Source organism: Falco biarmicus, chromosome 3, assembly GCF_023638135.1.
Source record: "Falco biarmicus isolate bFalBia1 chromosome 3, bFalBia1.pri, whole genome shotgun sequence".
Lineage (NCBI taxonomy): Eukaryota > Metazoa > Chordata > Aves > Falconiformes > Falconidae > Falco > Falco biarmicus.
Window position 1 is genome coordinate 43,044,005 of NC_079290.1, and position 24,636 is coordinate 43,068,640.

The 24,636-nt window shown below is 36.0% G+C and overlaps 1 protein-coding gene across 2 annotated transcripts; it reads left to right on the forward strand.

The window, feature by feature from the left end:
- Positions 1-250: 250 nt before the first annotated feature.
- Positions 251-22,877, forward strand: PPP1R42 (protein phosphatase 1 regulatory subunit 42). Of its 2 annotated transcripts, XM_056333669.1 has the most exons (9): positions 251-354; positions 1,743-1,942; positions 4,171-4,337; positions 4,780-4,918; positions 7,081-7,197; positions 13,072-13,189; positions 14,283-14,411; positions 15,675-15,827; positions 16,287-22,877. In XM_056333669.1, exons 2-9 carry the CDS (start codon positions 1,814-1,816, stop codon positions 16,349-16,351), a joined length of 1,017 nt encoding a protein of 338 aa, XP_056189644.1. In that variant the 5' UTR covers positions 251-354; positions 1,743-1,813; the 3' UTR covers positions 16,352-22,877. The 2 variants fall into 2 exon arrangements, with proteins under 2 accessions (XP_056189644.1, XP_056189643.1); XM_056333668.1 differs by lacking the exon at positions 16,287-22,877 and having other exon boundaries at positions 15,675-16,052.
- Positions 22,878-24,636: the final 1,759 nt, after the last annotated feature.

Genomic DNA, 24,636 nt, shown 5'->3' on the forward strand with positions numbered 1-24,636 from the left:
CACCCGTCCCCCACCCCTGCTGACCCTCGCGGGCACATAAGGGGTCTGCCAGGGGAGGCACGGCCACCAGCAAGCCGGAGCAGCCCCCAACCCCACGGTCCCTCCGGCGCTGCCCGCAGCCACGGCCTCGACGGCGCCGAAGCCCGCCGCCCCCGCGCGCCCGGCCCACGCGACGCCCTGCGCGGGCCGGAGCTGCGCAGGCGCAATCGCCCGTCCGTCCCCCGGCCGGGTGCTCTCTCCTCAGCGCTGATTGGGCGGGAAGGGCGCGCGCCGGCTGCCTTGCGTCTCTGCGACTGTTGGTGTGTGGTTGCCACGGCAACCGGTGCGGCTCCGCCCGGCGGCCGCGGCCGGGAGGTGAGGGGAGAGCGGGGCTGCGGCAGGGACGGACGTGGGGAGCGGGTCCTGTCCCCTGCCTGTCCCTCTCCGCTTATGGGCAGGGACATCAAAGCAGCCTTCCCGTGGGGTGTGCTGGGTGGCGGGTGGCCCTTGTCGTCGTCAGGCCTTCTGCTGCCGGGGGGCGGGGGGGAGGGGCCGGCAGTGTGAAGCCCAAGGGCTCTGGGCGCTGGGGGACCGGAGGGGACCCGTCTCGTGCAAAGCCCCGCGCTGGCAGCCTGGCTTTGCCTTTACTGTTACTGCTTGTTTTGGAAGGTGGTCTAGGAAAGGGCTCTGAAAGGTATTTTTATTCGAAAAGCAAGAAGGAAACACACTTCTCAGTTGTTTTTTTTTTTTTAATCAGCTTTCCTTCTTCCCCCACCTTTAAAAAAAGGCAAAAATAAATCCCACATGGGTAAGGGGGAACTACTGAGCTCAGCTTTGCGTAGTAAGTAAGGAAGTTTCTTCTGTCTTCACAGTTCCAATCTTTGCTTTTCCTCGGTTTCTCATAAATGTAATGCTGGCAAGGAGGATTCACTGTCATGTGGCTGCATGAGCTTTAGTATTGGGATGCTTTTTGCTGTCTCCTCGGTTTTGATATACTGATGTGGGGGCATTGTGTATTGGCTAAAATACATCATGTACATGGTATTATGTACTGGCAAAAAAAGCAGCCTTTTTATTATGAGTTGTTAAGTTATATTTGTTAGGGTATTTTTATCCCCAGAACATTTATACATCCAGTTTGAAAAAAGGTGTATTGCCTTCTTCCCTCCCCCCCTCTTTTCAGTTTATAAGCTTACTTGGAACAATGGCCAGAGTTTTAAAAAAAAGTTGGTATTGTTCTGAGAGTCTCTACAGTATGCCTCAGCAAAAAACTCAAGTTTTTCACTGTGCATAAGAAAAGCACATGCAGTTGTGTGCATGACAAAAGTACTATGCAGATGTGTGGAGAGTACTGTAGCTTTATACCCCTTCTCACAGCCTGTAAAACCTGCTATAGAGTGATGTCTTGTCTAAGTAATAATTAATGAGATGCCATTAATTAGTTCTTTATGTGCAAAAATTACTTCTGCTGTGAACCATTGTGCTCGTATTTCTTACAAAAAAGATTAAGACTAGAAATTAAATTCACTTAAGCACAGTGAAACAAATCAAATATAACAATCAGTTTTAAATGTTATTTAATACACTAAAAGTTTGAAAAATGACAGCAAAAAAGGTGTAGGTTTTTATAAGCAGCAAAAATTACACATGTCACTAAGTAAAAAGGGGATTAGTGGGGAAACAGCAGATTTGAAGCATACGTGTAAGCATTGTTGCAGATCCGGGGTATAAGTAGTATAACATTTTCCCTTTTTGTTTTTAAGGCATTTTATAAAACTACTTACAAGACCGCTATCAAAAGAAGCAGTAGAGCAGTTTAGCCTATTACAGAATTATGGTTCGACTAACAATGGACCTAATTGCTAAAAGCATCAGTCACAAGAATCACAGTGAAGAGGACTTTGGACAGTATGTGCGAAAAATAACTCATCTGAATTTATCAGATAAAAATATAAATGCGATTGTAAGATTTTTTTTTCTTTATTCCTTTTATCCTGTCTACTCAAGTGTTTAGTAGTCACTGTTACGATGAGTTTTATAATTGCGGAGACAAGCAAAGCCAAGTTTCTATTTTATAACAGCTGTAGCTACATATAGATAGCATTTATATTGACTTGCAATTAAGCCTTAATAATACATCTGTTTGGGAACATGTTTCAGCATTCACCGCTGTTGTTGTGTGGAACACTGCTGGTACATAAAAGTGTTTAAATGGATTTTAAATGTGTGGCATTTGAAATGTGAAAATTTCAGCTGTTAACTTTTAATGTAAAACATCAGAGTGGGTGACTAACTCCAACAGCCTGCAGGGTGTTATTATTATTGACCAAACACTTTTTTTCCTTATGTGGCAAAAATCTTGTTGAAGTATTTTACTTACCTGAAACTGTGGAAATATATATAATCTGTGTATTATCAGTATACTATTTTGCCATTAATTAATTAAAACAGAAAGTCCATATAAGCAATTACACAAGAGAGATGAACCGAGGTGTTAAAGTGAAGTATTTCACAGAGCTATTATAGAAATCTGCAGCTTTAAAACCAAATCAAACCAAACAAACAAACACATGAAAAATTTGCTATTTTGATTATTCTGTATGGTTGCTACATTGTAAAAGAGGTTTCAGGAAGTCACCAGAATGGAAATGGTAACTCCACTTTCTTACCTCTTGATCTACTTAAGAAAGAGAATATTTCAAGTTAATCATTTAAACCTGACATTTCTTCTATAGAATACAGCCAGGCTGTTGCCATTGAATCAGTAGGTGCAGGGCTTTGACAGCAGTGCTGTAGCTCTATTGAAATCTAGCTATAGTGTTCTTGGACACTTGAGGTCTGAGGTTAAAAAACAAAGTTCATATTTTCAGCAACAGTTTGAGGTTTTTATTTAAAGTTTTGTATTTATTGATAGTTACCTTTATAATATGCAAATAAAAGATGCAAGGTGGATCAGATTTTATTATTTTTAAAGGAAGTAGTAATGATACTACATACTGTTAAGTGCAACACATTTTATTCTCGTTAATACCATATTTTTTCTAGTCTTGGGAATTTTACAAAGAGTTGTTAACTCACAGCACAATCTTTTCAATCTATCTGTGATTTATTCCTTAGATTTCAGAGGAAGTCTGAGAAAGGAAAAGGGAGTTCAGGAACAGGATATAAGCCCAGTGAGGTTAACAAATTTGGACTGGTGTAGTGGCTTTTTCAAATTAGTCAGGTTAAAATCTACTTTTTTTTTTTTTTTTTAAAATTGCTCCCTGGGGCTTATTCATGTAAAAAATAATCCATGACCTTTTCATTTTCAAAGACTAAACGTGCAAACTTAACCCAGTCCTCCTTCCTTTGAGTTTAATAATAGGAAATTTATACAGGTTTCAGTAAGTCCTGAGTTAATTCATATCCCCTCAAGATACTGAGCACACTTTGAAACTGCTGAACCCTGAACAACTGAATTGTTGTGTATGGTGGATTTCTGCTTCAAAAGTGTGATTTCAGTCAAGATTAAATAGCTTGTTCTATGTGAACAGATGCATGCAAGCAAACGGGGCTTATTCAGCCCACTCCTAGGAATGTGCACAGCCATAGCAAGTTACTAATCTGATCAGTCCATTTCATTAGGAACTGGTTCATCAGGTGCCATAGAGAAGTTTTACAGAAACCCTCATAAGAACGTGTGACCTTTTAGTTATTTAAGAGGAATACATCCGAAGAAACTTGACATTTGAGTGGAATCCTGGACTCGGAAATGTATCAAAATACATTAAGTGCAAGTTTTTGTATAAATCAGTATTCCTTTGCCAAGAAAGGAATTGGTTTGCATGACACCACTGAGGTTTGATGGAGCCAACTACACTTAACAACTGTGCTTTTCTGAAGTCCATCTGATGAAGGCAGGGAAGAGAAGAAGAGAATGAAGTCTCATAGGATGTGATGTACCTGCTGATGATGGCTGTAGTCCTCGGCTTCTGTATGGCAGAATAGTAATGACAGATTTCAGTCATAAATGTGATGATTCCAGGCACTAACTCAGCTTTCTTAGGAAGAATAGTTGTCAAAAGTGTTTGTTAAAGGTGAAAGCGTATAAATCATGCAGCAGAACTTAAATACAAAAAAAAAATCAGCCGCTTCCAGAAGCAGGCAGTGAGTGAACTCTGTGTAGCATTAATTTGTTATTGTTTATTTCAGGGTGACCTCTCTTTGTGTAAAAATCTTAGAGTTCTATATTTATATGATAACCACATCAGACAAATCCAGAACTTGGACTTTGCTTCAAATATAACACACCTTTACCTTCAGAACAATTGTATTTCATGTATAGAAAATCTCTCATCACTGAAAAACCTTGAAAAACTGTAAGTTGAAAAGAATACATTTATTTTACTAGTAGAAGAATAATTATACACTAAGAAATTTAAAAATTATATAGCCCATTAAGGTCCTTTCAGCTCTTAAATTTTGCTTTTCAAATAAAAGTAATTGCTCATAATTTTTTTGATGAAGTATTCTATAAGTAACAACATATCATCTTAACATACTTATTTACAATTAAATTATTTTCTTTTTTCAGCCATTTAATAGTAACAATTAATAATAGCAGTAATATATAAAAATGCTAAAAAAACCTTGGATCTGTTAGCTGTATGTTCTACTCATGTGCTAGGTTATTTGCTTTTTCTATTATAGTTTCCAAGTATTATTCAATAATACTTAAAAAAAAAAAGTAATATATTGAGGCCTTGTGTTTGGTTTTATTTTCAAAGGATATTTAAATCTATTTTGTGTTCTGTTCTGCAGGTATTTGGGGGGCAACTGCATCACTGTAGTAGAGGGTTTGGATAAAATAGAAGAAATAAGGGAGTTACATGTTGAAAGTCAACATCTCCCTCTTGGTGAAAAGCTTCTGTTTGATCCCAGATCTCTTAGGTCCCTGGCAGTAAGTACATTTTGAGAATTTCAATGGACTGTTAATCAGTAGATCAGTATTTGTAAGAGAAGTGATCAGGATTTGAACACTGTGTGTTTTCCTTTTCTGCCAATTCTCACAAATTCTACCAAGGGACTCCCATCCCAGTTCTCGTATAAGCAAGGAGTCCAGCACATTCTACTTCTTCGTTTATTTTTGTATGAAGGATGGAAATAAGAACAAAAAGAGAGATTAAGTCAGGAAGTGTGTGGATACCTTATACCAACAGAATGTGAATAAACTGGAAAAAAAAGGGGTAGGAATTTATCACTGTTAGTTATCTTAGTCTACTTAGTAGTGAATTAGTTTGTTGGTATTTCTCTTATTTGATTGTAATGTTAGTTTATTTACTGCCTTTTGAGTTTCTCTAGATAATGCAATGGCAAAAAAAAGGGGGCAAACAGCTTTATTTCTGGATATTAAGAGACAATCAAAAGCATTCAGGTTTAGTTCTGCAGTTTTTCTGTGTTGTGGTATGTTAAGATTTCAGGAAAGTCAGCTTTTGAAGTTTTCTTTCAACATGTTAATTGCTTCCTAAACATCAAATGTATTATTGAAGTGATTAAAAAAAAAATAGGTTTAGTTACTAATAGATATAGTTCTATACTAAAAAAAAATATGTTGTTGTATCTCCCAAAGCGTAGTCAGGGCTTGATAAGCTTTTTTTGTGAAGATGAACAACTTGCTGAAAAGTGAGTTCTTCTGTTTGTGTGTATATCATAAATATTTGACCTAGCTCTAACTCCTGGTCTGAGATTAAGTAATTGAAGACATGCATTGCCACTTTCATTGAATAGATAGAAGCCATTCCTGTGAGAGCACTTTTACTTTGTTCCTTCTATATTGGAGAAATTACAGTAGTTGAGGGACGTTATATAACTATAATATTTGCAGGATGATAACCCACATACTTCAGTGTTTTTCAGCATCCTGGCCTAGAGTCACTAGCATTTTGTTCTTTTTGGCTTTTATTTAAGGTCTTTTGGTGTGGGTTTTCTTTTGTTTAGTTTTGTAAGAAATACTTTGCATTCTTGACCATGTAACATCTTTGTGGAAAGTACATGTAAAAGCATTTTATTTTTATCCATTGAGTGCTAAGTGTTTGGTACCTCCTTAAGACAACACTTCTTACTTCATTATCTTCTATCTGTTTCTGGGCTTTTAATGCTGTCAGAGATGGAAGAGCCAAAAAAATGGGACCATATAGCTCTCTGTGTAGCACAAGGGAATGTTTTGATGATGACAATATCATGAATCTTTTGACAGTTTATGCACTGTGTGTATCGGGATGAAACTGGTAATTTCTGTCTGCAATGTAGATCTTGGTCAGATTTTAGAAGGGGGTTGCCCTTCGTATACACACTGCTGAAATAGACATTTTCTAACCGTCTAATGGGATTCACATAAATCCCGTATGTGGTATAATTCTAAACTCTCTAGATAAGGTGTCCTTTTCAATCTTCTAGAGATAAAAGCTTCTTCTTCCTTTTATGTGAAACTACATTAAGTATTTCCTGAGATAAAAAATAAATGTGTTTCAGTTATTTATCTAGAATGTAAAGATCTAACTTGTCTGTTATAAAAGACATTATATGTCTCACAAAACGTGCATTATTTGACTCACTAGTGTTCCAAAAAAGGGGTAAGGAATAGTATACCGAGAGGTTTGTAGGATCAAGCCTTAAAGAAAAACAGCATAGTCCAAGTCCAGCTGTTAAATGAGACAGTGTGGTATCAGATATGGATTTCAGCTCTATGCAGTTCAGATGTAACCTTGGAAAAGGCAGTCATTTTCTGTGTCTATTTCATACTTCAAATGTAGTTAGTGGCACTCACAGAACTCTGTAAAGCATGTAAACATGTTTAGAGAAAACCAAAAATAATGTATTTACTAAGAATTCCTGAAATAATTGAGAAATAATCTTACTTTGCTTTGACAAAAATAAACAGTATTTTAGGACAAGCTGGAAAACCAACATAAAACAATGTGTAAGTTATGTGGTAGTTGTATTTGCATGTTTCTGCTTCATATGCTTGTTCTTCCTTTAAGAGAGTTTTCTGTAAGAATTTACAACTTAACCCATTCATGGCATAAAAAAAATAATTTTCTTTTTCTTCTTTTCTTCCTCCAGAAGTCTTTGTCTGTGTTGAATATCAGCAATAATAACATTGATGAATTAGAAGAACTGGCAGTTTTGGAAAATCTTTCTTATCTTAGAGCAGTTGACAATCAAATTCAACATATGAAGGTACAAAAATAAATATTTGTTCTCTCTAGTATGGGTGATAAGAAATTAGTCAAATTCATCTAAACAGATGAGTAAAAATAAACTTTAATTCTACAGTTACTGAACCTCTAGCTTTCCAATCATGCTGTCTTTTCTCATCCAAAAATTTTGTTGAGATTAAAAATGGAGAACCATTCATCTAGGATGTCCAAATGTCCTTTAATCCTACATAAAGGGGCAATTGTGCATGTATCTATTAACTGAGTAGTAAATGTACGGAAATTATAACTATAGTGTAATATGTCCAAAATGTAGAGTTGGCGTGTATGTTTTGGCCATCTGAGTGACAACCAGTGGCTTAATTTGCAAAGATGACATGGCCGTTGTTTGTTCATTAACTTGAAACATTTTACCATATTACAGTTTTTAATTCTCTATTTTAATGTAAATAAAAACTGCTGCTTAGTTATCAGATCATCTAGCTGATTTTGCAGCTGTTCTAATATCAAAATAACTTTTTGCCTATTGTTACTGAAGTAGCGTAGAAAGTATTTGTCATGAAAGTATACATCAAATTTCTTCATAAATTTCTGCTAAGGAAAGACATGACTTCATAAGCAAGAGCTCTATCTTCCACAGCAGCAGCTAAAACAAATGAAATTAAAGTGGTTTTGCTCTTTCTTCTGCAGTAGTGAATGTGGTTCAAATAGAATGTTCTAGGCTTACAATTTCCAGCTTATCTTCTCAAAAAGGAACAGGAGTATTGGCCTTGTCACTTCTCATTATTTTTATAAGTTATGTCAAAAAGTAAAAGACATCATAAAGAGCAGTTAAAAAAATAATTTGTCATGCTAGTAACTGAATATCTGATTTATGTTGAACAGCATGCTGACACTGTCATTGTATGGTGGAGGCATGGAACAAACTTCATGAATGACTGATAAACACTGTTTTAGTATAAGCCATAGGCATTAGTGTTCTGCTTTTTTTGAAATATATATTTTTATTAATAAATACTAAAATGAATCGGTTTAAATCATAACCCAAATCATCAAGACAAAGCCTTGGTTAAAATAAACTCTTTCATTACTAGTTTGCATATACATTCTATTTCTTTAGACAAGTTAACTTTCATTGCTCAGTAATTATTAAAATAACTATTATTCTTAATTCTTAGAACATTTAATATCTTTTACATTAAATTTGGCAGTTCTGTTCACCAATGAGGAGATGCCAGTATTTTGTGTGCATAATCTGTCAATTATCTAGGTCAATGTACTTTATTTGGACTCTTAATTTTTTATAATTTAATCTTAAAAAATGTTGAATGATGCATTTCTTTTTTGCTAGAGGATTATTAATGTATGCTGTTTCAAGCTGTGTTTTGGACTGGCAGTTGTGATTGAATTCCTATCCAAATACAATTCATGTAGCTTTTTGCTGGGTAATTAAAACCATATTGAATGTATTAGTTACATCAAAATAACAGTAAGCTTTTTTAAAATAGGTAGTATTTCCAAAGCTCCCCTTTGAAAAGGATTCATTTTCTCAATAAAACATATTAAAGGGATTTTTTTTGTCTTTTTTCTTCCTTATAAATACACGACTTCAGTTGTGATAACCTTTAAAACAAGATTGTCTTAGCCAAAGAACCTATTATTTTAAGAATGAGGATGCCAGGTCAGAAACAGTGTTTTCAGTGTCTCAAAGGAAAAAGCAGTATCTTCTGAAACAGATTAAGGAAAGGACAAGAAGACTGCATTATTCAGTAACTGTGTATATATTATTTAGTCATTATTAAATTTCAGTATTTAATAATCAGAAATACCAAAGTTAATATTTACCCAAATCAATTGGACATTTGGATTTCCATGTTATATGGTCAATTTCTGAAAAATTAGGTGGTTAGCATTTGAGTTAGCTGCTGCCGTCAGTAAACTTGGATCAAGCTCTGCAAAATTTTGTGAGTGACAGTCCCGTGTGTTTTCTAAACTCCCAAATTTTGAAAATATGGAGCAGATAGGGTATTTCTATTCATATCTTTGCAGACCTGCACAATGAATGACCATACCGATTGTATGTCTAACGTACAGTGCAATGCAGCTGAATATCCAACTTCCCAGCTACAATTACTGTGTTTTAGAGGTTACATTTTAGTAGGCTCTGCTTATCAGTAATATAAATTCATATTTAAATTTTAAAAAACTGTTGAAAAAGCAGTAGGCCATGCAAAATATTAAAAGGAAAAAAAGTCAGGTTTAGGTGTATTTAAGGGGGTTTGATTTACAGTGAACATCTAGCAGAACAATCTTATACATCCACTGTTTAAAAAAAAAAAAAAAAAAGCTGTGGGAAGTTTTGAGTATGTTTCAATTTCTTTGCAACCCTGAACTTCATGATTCATGGCTTATGTTATTCTACAATATGATATCTGAAAGGATTTTAGGGGGTATACAATTCTACTACATGTACTTAATTGCGTCTGCTGGCTGAAACTGTACATGCAGCAAAGGCTCTTTCATTCCCACATAAGCTGCCTCCATTCTCCTCCCTCTTGCTGCTCTGCTTTCAAAACTCTGCTGTATACCTCTTCTTCATGCCAAAAGCTCTGTCCCCTGTTTTCCCATTCCTGCTACGCAATCGCTGCCATCAAGAACATCCCCAGGAATGTCTGGCATTGATCAGAGACCATAGCGTGCTGCTTGACAGAGAAGTGTCAGAGAGCTCTGTACCCCAGCTCTGCTTCACCCGGTGGGAAGAGAAGCTGTAGGGGAGCCATCCATGTCTGAGCAGGGCTGGTCAACAGCAGTGACCTGTGTAGCAAAGGTAGATGGCAGCAGGAATAATATGGAACCTTTGAAAATGAAGGAAACCTGAAAGGCGTAAGAAATGCATAAAATACAGTCTTCTCATGTAGACTTTTCACACTTTTGTATAATTTATAGCTAAACGTTTGTCTCAGTTTTTTCACATTATTATGAAAGTGCTTACTCCCTCGCTTTTCAACAATGCCATGTTGATTTCAGCATAGTTGAAAATTAGGGCTAGCAAATTCAAGCACATAAGGTTCTGGCTAGTTCAGGGCACTGTCAGCATAATTAACAGACATCAAGGCATATGACCTTGTTTCACATGACTGAAGTTTATATAATGTAGTCTGAACAGTAGACAGAACAAAATTATTTTTCTCAATTCATACAAAATAACTTACTATGACTAGCTACTACATGTAAAAAGCATGTCAGGTCAGTTATCAATAATAGAATTGATTTTTAACAGAATTGGCTTTTCTTTGTTTTCTATTGCTTGCTATTCCATTTATCTTATCGAGCTTCTGATTTACTTTAGTCAGGTTCACAAGGACTTCTAGGCTGCAGTGTATTTGGGTTGGAATACTAAGGCAATTCTTTACAAAGACTATTCCTATTTAAAAAACCCCACAGATATTGCTGTTTACAAAAAGCCAACATATTATTCGTTTATTAATTACTTCAGGTTTTGGGAAGATTATGACTTGTGTGAGTATTTGGATGGATAGAGACAATACAGCTAGAAATACCTATAAAAATCTGTATTTCTTAAGTCTTTAATTTATTCAACCTCTGCCCAGTATTGATTATGACAAGAGGATATCACAAAAGATGAATTCATTCGCTTCAGAATTGAGTCAGGAACAAGAGAAAAATTATAGATTTTCTCAAATAGATTATGACAGGTAATCAAAATGGTGACAAATTGCTGTCTGTAGATGTAGTTAGGGCAGTTGGACTGGACGTTTCCGATAAAAACTGGAGCATACTGGTCAAATACCAATTCTTAAATGGCCATCGTTAATTGGTAAGAATGTTACTGCCAGCACTACAGCTGCTTACTAAGGCACTTGCCCTTCCCCCTCTCCCTCCTCCAATGGAATATAATTTGCTCGTCAGTATTTTGTAGCAGACCTCAAAGTGATAGCATGACATGATCATTTATCAAACGGAGACTGCCCAGAAGAGTGTCTGGTCCCTTTAGTACAGCTTATTGAAAGGCTCGAAGTGAAAGCACTTTATTAGAGACAGGAAGGCAATGAACAACTAGAGCGTATCGAAAGGGTAATCATATTTCAGCACAGGATTAGTGTGCTCTTAGATAAACATACACTGGAGTAAGCATGTTCTGGGTCATTTATCAAGTAAGTAACAGCTAACAAAAATCTACAGGACTCTGTATACATTTATCAAAGTTAAACTGTATACGTTTTATTTCAGTAATAGACAATTTTGTATTGCAAAAGTATTACTAGAAAAAAATCTTCCTAGTGAAATCTAGAACACATTACAGATTTCAATGACAATGCCTGAATGCTCAGGTAAGAATAAATAAATACACTTGCTAAATGCTATTTCTTTTTTAATAAGCCTGGCCTAAAATATTTTCCCCCTAAATTGTTGTGTTTGTGATTAAGTGTTAGCATCTAAATAGTGGGGGTTATCATACTGCTATTCTGATACATGCTGATAAAGCTTTGCTGTGTAATATTATGAGATGTATCAACATTTCTTAACGTGAACTGGTCCTCAGAGTTTCTTGCATTGTTTTATCAGTCTTCCTCCTCACAGAACCAGACTTCTGCTCTCTACTTTTCTAAAAAAAATGTTATCATCACTGGATAGCAATAGGTGATAGATGATATCACCGTCATCATTGATAGACAAAAGATTATATAGTTTGGAGGTGTGAGGCTGTGCTGCCAATTCCTCTTCCATGTGCTTTTTGTAAACATGTATTATATAACCCATAGAATATTCCCAGGAGGATTTTCTACCAAGGGAGTAGAGCCTGTAAAACCAGAATTCCCCCTGCTTGCGCTACCCAGGTGATTTTTTAAATTCAAAGGAGCTATGAGGTATCTACACCACAAGATTCACAAGATACTTCATTATTGGCATCAAGCTACAAAATTCTACAGACTTTGTAGTTCAGAATGTGTCACATCATGATTAGTAGATTTTTTCCAAATTATTACAACTGTAGAACATAAATTCTCTCTTCTCTTGTATTCATACAGATTGTTTTGAATCCCCCCTCAAGCTTTTCACACAAATAAGGAAGCCTGTCAAGAATGACAATTAAGTGAAATTTTGAAAAGAAAGTATTTCAGAAAGTAGAGTATCTGAGTAGAAAGGACCAATCTGTTAAGCTTTGCATCCTTTTAATTTGAATTTATTGTATTTTAAAGACAGAAGAAGTTTTATCTAGGTCATACTGCCCTTGGGTAACCAGACAGAAACCCAGATGGAGAAAGGTATATTTCAAAAATTTCGTTATTCGGGCCAATACTATAACTGACCACCCACAGTTATTTAGGGGGAGATCACTGTTTCTCCTTTAAAATACAGCTTTACATACATAAAAAGCCAGAGGCAGTCTACTGTGTTTTCCATGATTTTTAGCTTTATTTAGTCAGCTCTCTGTGAAGTATTTATTCTTCCACAAATTTTTAAAAATCTAACCAGACACTGATACTGTAAGGGCTCTGTGAGACCATGGGGATGCACTAACAGACATTACATATCAGACAAATTTTTTGGCTGGTAATTCCTCGGCTTTAGGTGCTTATGAGTGGGATTGTAGTGGTAATTTTCCATAGCTGGCATTACTGTATCCTTAAAAATGCATTTTCCAACAGCATCACCATTTCTTCTGTGCAATTATGATACATTCAGGGAATGCTACATATCACTCTATTTGAAAAAGCACATTCTTAATGTGTGTATTGATACATTAATATTCTCACTGAAGTTATTTCTGTGTGCAGGAGTTGGGCCTGGCTGAACGAATCACATTACTATTGATTTTTACTCTGGAGGGGGGGAAATAATCACAAATGTTCTATTCTTGTATCAATTGCAGGATTTGGAGGTTGTATTAAACAAATGGACAAAGCTACGCAGAATGGATCTTGCAGGAAACCCCATCTGCCACAAACCAAAATACAGGGACAGGATTGTAGTACAGTCACGAACTTTAGGTAAAAAATAAAACTAACAGCCAGCCCCAAAACCCATCCATAACCCTCACTGTTTAGAAAAATAACTGATAGATTAATCGTTCCTGAATTGTATGATGTATGTAAACATAACTACTGCCATAGATATTTATGTTAAATTTATTTACAGGTAATGTAGCTAAAACCCCTTATGCAATTAACCCCACAAACAGTGTTGCTTAGCTTTTGCTATTAATAGTAGCAATCATTCATGTTACAATAGACAATTTGTGAGATTGCTGTAAGACTGTGACATTTTTGTGTTCATATTCCAGATGTTGTGACACTGATTTTCAAAGATAAATTTAGTCTACTAACCTATCAGCCTGTAGTAGTTGCATAGGCATTTTAGTTGTACAGTTATAGTTGTACAGGTCGTACCTTACTGTGTTTCAATTTGTTATATAACATTTTTCCTTAAAAGCAGTTTACACTTATGTAATGAACATACTTGTTAATCTTAACCTTATTGTGATGCAGTTTTGAGATAATTTTAGCATACGAGGAAGCAACTTAGTCTTCTATATGTAAGTATTTATACTGTAGAAACAAGTAAAAAATATGCACAATTTTTACTTTTTGGGATAAAGGTGGCAATTACCTTAAAACTTGTAATTACAGAATTTGTTTTTCTTTTTTCTGAGAGTACAAAATATTGGTCAGTATGAAAAAGGAAAACCCTGTCTGCACAATGAAAATAACAGTGCCTTAGGACAGTTCTAACACAACCTAAATTTGTGGCCAAATTAGGTATTTCGTTTGGTCTGACTCAAAAATGAAGATGCAACCAAGGAAACAGAGCATAAGTTTTACGTCACCTATGCAACTAAAGTTAACCTTAAAGAGCCAAATCTGTCTGTCTGCCTTCATGATCAGTAGGATTCCTTGATTGCCAAGACGTGCAGTTTCTCTCTCTTAAGCTGTATAGTTTGGGGGGGGGGGGGGGTGTACCAAAAGACTAAAAAGAGCAAAAAAGATTTGAAGAAAGCAAATGTAGAACCAGTATGCATTACATACAGCTTTGTACAGCCTTTTAGTTAACTTCAGGTATCACAGAAAGTATTCTCTTTGACAGAATCCCTTGACGGGAAGGAAATTAAAGAAATGGAAAGACAGTTCCTAATGAATTGGAAAGCCTCCAAAGCTGCCAGAAAAAAAAACAAAGAAAGAATGACAAATGAACACACAGCAGATCTACATTTTTGTAAGCAAACTAATTACTTCATGCTTATTTGTAACATTATGGAAACAAGAAAATGGCAGCCAACAGTAAATACACTAAGAATGAGACTTGTACTGGTGGTGAGACCAAAACACAGGAGTAGAAAATGAACTTTTTCAATATAAAATTTAATCTTAGCACTCGCTCATGTGGTGGTTTTTCCTCCCATCCCAATCTCCCAGAGTTACGGAAAGAAGTAGCTAGTACATTTTGAACGTTTGTAAGTACTCATGATTACTTTCCACATTTAAAAAGAAAAAAAATTGTTGAGCATTCTAGAATAAATATGCATGAAATACATCAGACTTGTAAAATCTATTTGTTGATACTTATTTGATGTGTAAGTTGCCAGTCCTCGTAAAGGCCTTCACAAGATACATGTCTAGCAGAAGTAAAAAACTTTAAACTTGGAAAGGAAAAAACAAAGCCTTGGAGGAAAAAAAGCCTGAAACCTAGAAAAAAGGCAACATGTTGTTGAAGCAAGAAAAAAAGTTAGCTTTGAAACTCAAACAAAACCTGAAATAAACTTGGAATTTTTTAAAAAATGGTGGCCTGGGGATGGTTGTTACTATAGAGTAGGTGGCAGATTAAAACATAGATGACTTAACAGTACGTCTTGCCATCTTGCAGGATTTGGAAACAGATGTTGGACTTTGAATTACTCAGAATGGTTTGAATGACCACATTTATAAAATAAAATTGGTGGCAGTTACATTGTTGTTTTCAGAAGATAAATTGTGATATGTAAATTGGGGAAGAAACTATGTTCTTTATAGCCATACTATCTCAAATTGTTAATTCATGAAATCTCATGGTTATTTTTGAAGGCATGAAGTGAAAAGCACTCAATGTGTCAGCCTCAGCCCCAACAAAGCTGCAGTCTGCTCAGTGTTTGGAAGCCATATGCAAATTGCAATGGTTCTGAAAGTAATATTCTGTCTTCTGAATAACTACGGATATAAGGAGGTGCTATGCAATTGAATTTACTCCCTTCCAAATAACTCTACCTGAATGGGAATACCTGCTTTAATATTCACTTTCATCAGTGTTTGCAGCACTTCCCGTAATTTCATACAAAGTTTTCCATTCTCAAGTATCAAACTTGAGGCATTTTACCCTAAGGGTTATTACAGTGTTTTCGATAACAAGGTATATTGGAACCTGTGATCAATCATACTGAATATCAAAATAGATACGGTTTGACTTGGGATATTGAATTAATCCTTTTTTCTTTGTTTTCTGCAGCTGACTTTGAAACATCTTACCCTATTCTTCCCTTTCACTACAGTGACTTTGTGAAAGAAAAACCACATTTTTTAGTTTTGTCTGAGATGCACAAAGTTAAAAGAAAACCTCTGCCAAGAATCCTGGGGAAAAAAGGGTTAGATGAAAACTCAGGTATGTTCCTCAGACATCTTCCTCTTGAGTTCTCTTGGTTATTGCTTGTACATACAGCTCTTACTGATTCAGTTAGAAAACAAGTATATGAAGGTAGAATTTAATCTGAGATCAGTTTCAGGCTTTTTTTTAGCCATGTTCTATTTATTGTTTTTATTTCTTTGCAAGACAGGATAATAGATTTCAGTTTCTGGTTATAAATCAGTAGACTAGCTAATAGCAAGAACTTTCCTCCAGCGTTAGTATTTTCTGTCATATGCATTTGATTGTAATCTTCCTCAAAGGTAAAATAATAGTGAAGTTATTTCTTGGCAGTACAGTTACTGTCAACAACATTGGTGAAGGCTGATCCCATGCATGCAGCAATACGCAGGATAAGCAATCGCTTTTCATCATTATAGCTTACTTCCAACAGACATGTTTCAGCATATTATATACTTGATTATCATTTTCTTGTAGCATCAGCTCAAGGTCATCAAGATGATCAAGAAAGAAAATCACATAAGCAGCTTTGTGAACCGTAATGCAACTGTTTGGGGAAATAAAATCTGCCCATAGGGATCTGCAGTTTGGGACTTACAGTTTTTCCAGCTTTACCTGTAGTAATGGTTTAGTTCAGTATTTGGGACCTAGTATCACTGCTTCCACATTTTTAATGCTACTTTTAATCTCACTGTTTTATTATTTATCAGCTGTACTGGCCAATAAAAAAATCATCATTTATGCAATGCTGTAGATAAAATAAATAAATAGATTCAACTGCTACAGGTATTCTTTTGTAACTGAATTACTAAATGCAGTGTTTTATTTTACATTCATCTCGGAATTTATTAGTATGTTTGAAAATTTAACTGAGCAACATTTAATACTATTCATTCTTGACAGCTTCCCACTTTCCACTCCATCAGTTCTGTTCCTTGTGATTATTTGTTCTGATTAAAAATAGCTGCCTTTCCCTTTGAAAGGGAAGAAGTATTACAAATCCCAAAGCTGCTGTCTTCCAAAGTGTCATTTTTGTTCTTCATATGACAATGTATATATTCTGGTATAAAAAGAAAATTAACTCATCATATATGTACCCATTCTTGATTTTTTTTCCCTGCATATAACAGTGGAGAAGTTTAAAAACAAGAACTGCAGGAACAATGCACTAGTTACCACAAAATAGTACTACTGCGTGATTATTTTCCAGTGAATGGTCAAGGCTTGTGAAATTTAGAGGTGTACAGGCTAATACTCATGCCATACAAATACTTTTTTTTTTTTCTTTTAATTCCACTGTAAAATTAGTTTGTCCACATGCTCAGTGTTCTGTCAGCTTGCAGTTCATCTTTATTAGCATTCTGTCTTTTGGGCCAGGCTGAATAAAACTATGGTTTTCATTTGCTATTCCCTTTAGTCCTAATAAAGGATGGAACATGCATGTACAGCACCTCCCAGAAAGATGTTTTCTTCATTTTAAGAACTTCTACTATCTCTGTGGAGATAAAGCATTCTGATTCTACTCTACTATGTTAAAAAGCTGTCCAGTTGTTGAGCTGCTTTGCTTGACAAAAGTTTTCCTAGTATTACAAAGCTGGAGTACAATCCTGGCCCTGTTGAAATCCCTTTTGACCCTAGAAAGGCAAAGATTGCATCTTCCGTACTTGATTGGAAGAAAATGTCTATATTTTTTATTAATTTACATTTGCAAATTAAACAATTTGGGTTTGTTTCTTTTTTTTTTTTTACTATTAGTCTAGAAGATTTTTCTCTGATTTATATAAAGGCTAGAATAAACTACAATCAGATGACATGCATTTAATATTTTTGAAAAACTTGTAAGTGGGACTTTTATCTTGGATGCTGAAGGTTGCTGTACGTTACAATTTCATGTGTAATCACTGCTCTTGAGACTTACTCTAATCTTGTTGCTAGTGGAATTCCATGGAAACCAGAGAGTCTTGGGAATTAGTTAAAGGTTTGTGAATTCTTTAAAAAGGTTTTTTTTGGGGAAAAAAAAACCCCTCAAAATACAAAAATATTCATTTTCAGAGTATATGCTGATATGAAATAATGACAAATCACAGTATTCCCTTGCCAGATCCAGTAATTAGGGATATGCATTAATGTGCCTATATGTAAAGCGAGGAAATTTTGTCAAACTGAACAAATACCTGTATTGTTTAATTGAAATTCAGTATAGGACTAAAGAAATTAGTGAATTTTAATCCTACCTTCTGTGTTAGCCAAATAAATTATTCCAACAGATGTTTCCTCTTTCCCTATACATGCTAGGTGATGTTTGACCTTGGCAACTTAAAAACAGGCATTAAATACCTTTTTAACCTACATCTAAGATCCACTGAGGATTACATACAGCTTGAACAATGAAAAATGCCAGTTATTACTAGATTACTAAAATATGTCATTAATCTTTCTGTTTTGATGATATAAAAACAATAGCAATTTTATATTGGATTATAAGTTAGTTTTGAACATTTTGAGTTATGGATATTGGCAGGAAGTAATTTAAAGAAAACAAATCACTTAACTATTTTAAAGATACTTAATACCTTCCAATGGGATACACTATTATTAATTTTCCCTGAGTAGAGAAGTTGTTGAAATTTTGATGTTGTAAACTTAACCTGTAACCAGCAGTTTTCTGCCTACAATCCCTTACTCACGGAATTAAATATTTGAATAAGTATTCATAGCAATATCATAGCAATTCAGAATTTGGTGGGAAAGTCACCTTTTGTCTCTCCGGTGTATGTTATGTGATTAGCGATATGGTAATATCTTTAAATGAAACAGTCAGCATATAGTAAGTACACTGGATTGCGCCAGCTAATCATAAGCCACTCTCCTCGCCACCGTGCATATCCTGCAGAGTAGTTCAAATGTAAGGAACTTGCAGCAAGCCATGTTAGTTCTTCTTAGCTCTTCAGCAGATGCTCTTACCAACAGCCTTGGCTTCAGGAAAAAGAGAAATACAGACACAAGGTACAAACTAGTGCAGTTTTACCTGAGCACCCTAGAGCTAGTTTTAGCCACTGAAGAGCCTGTAAGCACTCCAACTGTATTCAGAGTTAGGTGCATTAAATATTCGGAGATAACCAGCTGGAGCACTTTGGCAGAGCTGAGAGCATGTTTTGAACAGCCCTGGAGTGCCTCTTCAGCAGCTATAGCCCCTCTCACTGCCTTTCTTCGGTGATGGTGTTGAAGGAAAAATGTAAACATCTCCTCAGCGAGGTCCAAGAAGTATCAATCAGCAACTGATGAAGGCTGTGGAAGAGAAATGTAAGGAATTTATTTGTCATTGAATTATTCAGCCATGATACAGGATATGAAAGGAGTCATTGCTAGATAAAGTGTAAGGATAAAGAGATGAGGTGAAGTTCTGAAATTAAATAGTGTTGCTGAAGCAGAGTCATTTGAATGGAGGTCAGGTATTAGCAGTTTCTGATTACTGTGGCCCATGTAAGGTTTCAGCGGGCAATTCAGCTAATGTAGTGGTTGGTTCCTTTTTTTCTGGGGGGTATGCACTACTTGCAAAGGTGAGTGTAAGTACTTTTGTAGGACCGTAATTAACATTACAGTGTTGTGTACATGCATGGTATTTTCTGCATCCATGTTTACAGCCTTGCTGAATGTGGTGCTGAATGATTCTACCCATGATAATTCATAATCTGTTTAGAAGGAAAAATATAACTCTGTTATTACAAACATACACAATGATATACAAATGGCATTATCTTCTGTCTAAACTTACATTTCAATAGTGGTCATTTAAAAAAAAAAAAAAAAAAAGGAAGTAGTTTTATATAGGCAAAACCTGTAGTACTTAACACTTAAATTCAGCATCCTAAAGACAGTGATAAACAGCATCCCTTTTTGGCCATGCCCATGCCTCTTCACTCTAGTTCTCTGTGATGATGGCTGTGTCCAGAACCGGGAAAGGATCTAAAAAATACAATAACAGACCCCATGCACTGATAGAGCTGCTGTGCTCTTGGAAAGAATACATCCTTTTTAATACCGCTGAGAGCGTGCATCTCCTGATGAGCAGACTGCCAGCTAGACCACATGTACTCCTACATGTCTGGATGACCAGATATCCTATAGACCCATTCTTGTCAGGAAGTATATGCCTGCTGATTGACAAGCTGGCAGGAGCATGTTTGCTTGCATTGGTCTGCTGCCTCTTCCAGGAGATACGTGCTATTTCCTAGACCGTTAGAAGACCAAATGGCATGTGCAACTTGTCAGCCAGTAGTGGGTAAAAAAATTACGGGGGCACATCTGGGTCTGCAGGCTGTAACAGACTTTCAAGAACATTGAAACCTAGACTGTTTGAAACCTTCTAAGTAAAACACATGAATATTTAGAATCATTTAGTTTGGAAAGATCATGGAGTACAGCCATAGGTCAGTAACATTTTAAACTGAATGTGTACATAGAGCAAGCTATTCTGTGACTTAGTTGCATCTTGTAAATGGTTTCATCAAAATTGTATCAGGAATGAAGTACTACTTTAGGATGGTGAAGTAAACAAAAGGCAAACTCAAATCTTTGCATATCTATTTTTCAGGTGTTAAATGTTCACTATAATTGTTATTACATAAATGAACCAGACATCCAGTATGCAGTATTTACTTTTTCCTATCCTTAAATCTTTATTGCATGTAATTTTATTGTAACTAATTTACAAAATTATAAAAATCACTTTTATATACAGAAAGCATCAATCAAATTAACAAAGTAAAGAAATAATACTGTGTTTTCAGGTTTTTAACAGATACCTGCATGGGAGATTTAAAGAAGTAATTTGAGGTTAAAATAAGACAGCTACTTGAATTGGGATATATAAATAAATCCTGTAATAACTTCAGTATAACCCTGGAAGCTATTCATCTGAAGTCAGTTCCAATAAACTAATTTACTGCAATGATACTAACACTGTTTTGATATTTGCCTTCCTGTATCCTGTCATACATTGTGTAGGAATACTCCTATATCTGAAAAATTGAAAGCAGATGCTTTAATAAACTTCAGGTGAAAATGCAATCATTGTGCCCTTGTCTAGAAAGATGAGATGCTACATTTTGGAGGACCGCATTCCAACCACTAATTCCTTGGTAACAGCTATACCTCCTCAAATTCACTTCCAGCACCCTGAGATGCATCCCATCCAGCTGCAGACTTGGATATGTCAGATTTGCTTTCGTGGTTCCTAAATAGATCACCATTTGGTAGCATTTCTCCCCACCAAAAACTGTTCCTAGGACCTAGGAGGTGTGAGACCAGGCCTTGCCCCAGTAAAGATTCTGATGCTTTTGAAGCAATCCGCAGTACTGTGGTAGCATGCTGGTGTGTTAGAAGTACCAAAAGGGAAAAAAAATAAAGCATCAGAGCTTGACCACCTCCCCTTGGTACTGCTTTGACCATAATCGGAATATATGTATAGATACATAAGCTTTATAATCATGGTGTACACACACAGTGTTAGAGTTACTGATCTAAAGTTCAAATGTGAACTTTAGATCAGTAACCGATGAAAAATTCCTGTATTTCACAAATATCACATTAAAAACAGTGCAAGGTGTAAGTTAATTTAATGCTGTATTATTTCTTTATATATGCAGGTATAAAGCAGTGCATAGAACTGTCTGTGATATAGCTATAAAAGCCACACAATCCAAAAGTTCAGAGATGGGGGCAGAAAGGGGAAAAAGCGGCCAAAAAATTAAGTCAGTGTTCAAGATATGCCCATTGATTTTTCAGAATGAAAATTCAGCACATGATCTGTTAATACGGGTAATTCAGAGTGTAACTGTTAAAATAAGGGGAGCTGAAAGGCTTTTCCTTGCTTTTCTTACGGTTGTTTTTTTTGTCTCTGTGTATTGTGCAAAGTAGCTATTCTGACTTACAGAGCTCTGAGGGGAATCGATTAATATGTGAACCTGCTTATTTACAGTCACTAAATGATAAATGTTATATACTGTGAGTGTAAACAATACATTTTACTTTGCTAGGAAAAAAAACCCAGTTGTTTTAAGTCATGTGGCCTTGAAGGAGTTCACTGCTAAAAAAAGATGTATTTGAACCTTAACCCCTTCCATCAAATGACACTGTAACCAGAGACTACAGAAATGACTGGCTACATCCTTCTGTTCTCTTAATTCTGAGCAGAATTAATTGCTGAATCAAAACCAAGATAAATCAGAGCCAGCTGTGAAATGATCCATGTAATAGACTAATACTTTAATTCAGAAAGGGGTTTGGAGCAATAAGATCTTCCTTTCTTGGAGAGTTAATGTATTAGACTGTCACAGTAATCACTAATTACATGTCCAGTAAAGTTAGGTGTAATCAGTTACACATAGTTTGTAGAAAAACGTTTTGGAATAAAAGACTGAGTCTTACCCGATTTCATTTGTATAAGAAATTGCTTGGATTATTCCTAAGATGTTGTTTCTTATGGAACTTGAAAATTACCAGTATTTGATAAAAATTTATGTGGAAAAAATTGTTAACTATCACCATTTTTGTGTGTGGAAAAAGTCTATTTTGTAATAAAGGAAGGTCCAAAGGAATTGTCCCTGAAATAAAACCTTTCCTAATGGAGTTTCTCTGTATCAGTGTCAGCTCAGCGTCTTACGCTTGAGACCCTCTCTGAAATGAGAAAGGAATTTTTCCTGAATAAGGAAATCGGGATCTGTCTTTTTGCATTCAATGTTTTGTGTATTTTGTTACCATTTATATTTTATTGCCCTTTGATAAAGATAATCAAATAAATTTTAACTCCTGCATGCATTCTCCCCTTGAATAACAGGATCTTTATCTTCATTCTCAAGAAACAGAATTCCAAAACGAAGGTAGTAAATAAGTGGTACTAAACCCTGAGGTGCCAGTTGCTTCTGTTAAAACGAATGAGTCCTTTGCCTTCAAAATAAGAAAATACAAACCAGTAAATAAAGCCCTGATGTGTAGCTGTCATTATTAGTCCATTACTGCGATTAGTATTAACTGAGCACGGTACTTCTTGGTTTAGCTGCCATCACCAACATGTGCAGGCCAAGGAAGGCAGAGAAGCACACATTAAAAAAAGTCGCTGCTTTAGCAATTCCAAGAGGAGGATGTCAATACTTCTGGAGAGCATGCTGGGTTACTGACGCAGTGCAGTGCGTTGGGAAGTCACCTCCTGATCTGTATAGCGTGGCATTACCGTGCCACCTCACACTGCCCTCTGCTTTACACATACTCATTTAAAAACAATTAACAGATTTTTACTACTTCTCGATGTGGTTTATGCTGTGTAAGCCAGCTAGAGCATGACTTCTTTTTTATAGTTTGAGTATTTCTAGCTGAAAGATTTTAGTTTCTTGTACATTAAATAAAATATTTAAGGCCTGAATGAATTATTCCCTGTACAATGCGGGCTGTGGGGTTTCACACAGAGAATCCTGCAGCCAAGCAACTCAGTCTAGCTAAAGCAAACCTCCGTCAAAGTCTTCCACTGGTGAAACAGCAGAGTGAGTCTCGTTCTCTCTGGATCTAACCTCCCTCTCACTTGTTATGTTCCGTAATAGTCTGGCTACATCCCAACTGCATACACGTATATCCAGTCCCATTCTTTGGCCTGCTGTAAACCCCTGCATTTTAAGTCTGCGATTCCCCTTGAGTGCCATCAGTCACGCTGTCATTTGATGCATAAATATTCACACTTCTCCAGCTCCAGCAAAGCCAGCTCTTCCCCTGCTCGGCTCCCGCTTGGCTCGCTCGCACTGGCTGCGACATGCCGCTTCTCACATGGCTGCTAGCAAAGGGAAAACTGTCAACCAGTTCTCTTGGGGTTCTCATCCTTCACCCTGGTTTTCCTTTCTCTTTTCTTGAAGTGAGAACAACTGAGCTAATGGAGACCCTTCCAAACTGGAAACCTTTCTTGTGATCTGCAATGGAATAGTTTAGAAGTATTCCCTTAAGTATGTGTGGGTATGAAATGGAATTGTGGTGGGATGTCAGTAACTCGTAAGTCTTTAAGGAAAAAACAAAAACCTTAATATTATGCTCTAACACTTATGTGTACACACACACACTAGAACTGAGCCCTTCTGATACGTGTTTTAGGTATATTTTTAAAGTAATTATTACTGAGAAAAACGCATGCTTCTTGGTGGTAGCTGGGAGAATGGAACACTGAACTCACTTAAGCTTCATTTTTGCAACTTGCCTCTGAAAATTTTGTGGGTTTTTTTTAAAAAACATTTATTTTAAAATATTTGTATGTATGAATGGATGGAAAAATCTGGAGAGAGGACAATTTTGAATGGGGGTAAGAGACAGCATTTGAACTTTCTGATTGTTTTATGGTTGTTAGTGAAAATGTTCGCAAAAATCGTAATTCGAAATGGAGCTTTGATTCATACCACATTTTTGAAAGCTAAACTGCTTTGATCAGCAGATTTGGAAGGAGAGATGAAATTTAAAATATCCTTTTTTCTTTTTCAATGTTAAAATCTTGCTTATTTCATACTGGAGAGGTGCTGCTGTCTTCTGGTATTCCAGTATTAAGAAGCAGCTCTGCCTTTAGTAATTCAGAAAATACAGTAAGAAGCATTTTGCTACACTGTAATAGAACATATTTAACATAACTGCAGAATATGCTGTGGTCCTACAACACACTGACAACATGACATTTGAAGCAAGGGGAAAAAAGGATTAAGTTGGAAACTTTCAAAATACTTGTTTGGATTTGGAATGCACTCCCATTATGAAATATTGAAGTTTCCCCACAAAGCAGAAGTTCTGAATTTGCACCTAG

Excerpts from the sequence above, each read along its gene's own strand:
- PPP1R42 (XM_056333668.1), top strand. The coding sequence starts at position 1,814 with ATGGTTCGACTAACAATGGACCTAATTGCTAAAAGCATCAGTCACAAG. Across the intron at positions 1,943-4,170 it reads ATAAAAATATAAATGCGATT|GGTGACCTCTCTTTGTGTAA; the intron begins GTAAGATTTTTT and ends TGTTTATTTCAG. Across the intron at positions 7,198-13,071 it reads ATCAAATTCAACATATGAAG|GATTTGGAGGTTGTATTAAA; the intron begins GTACAAAAATAA and ends TATCAATTGCAG.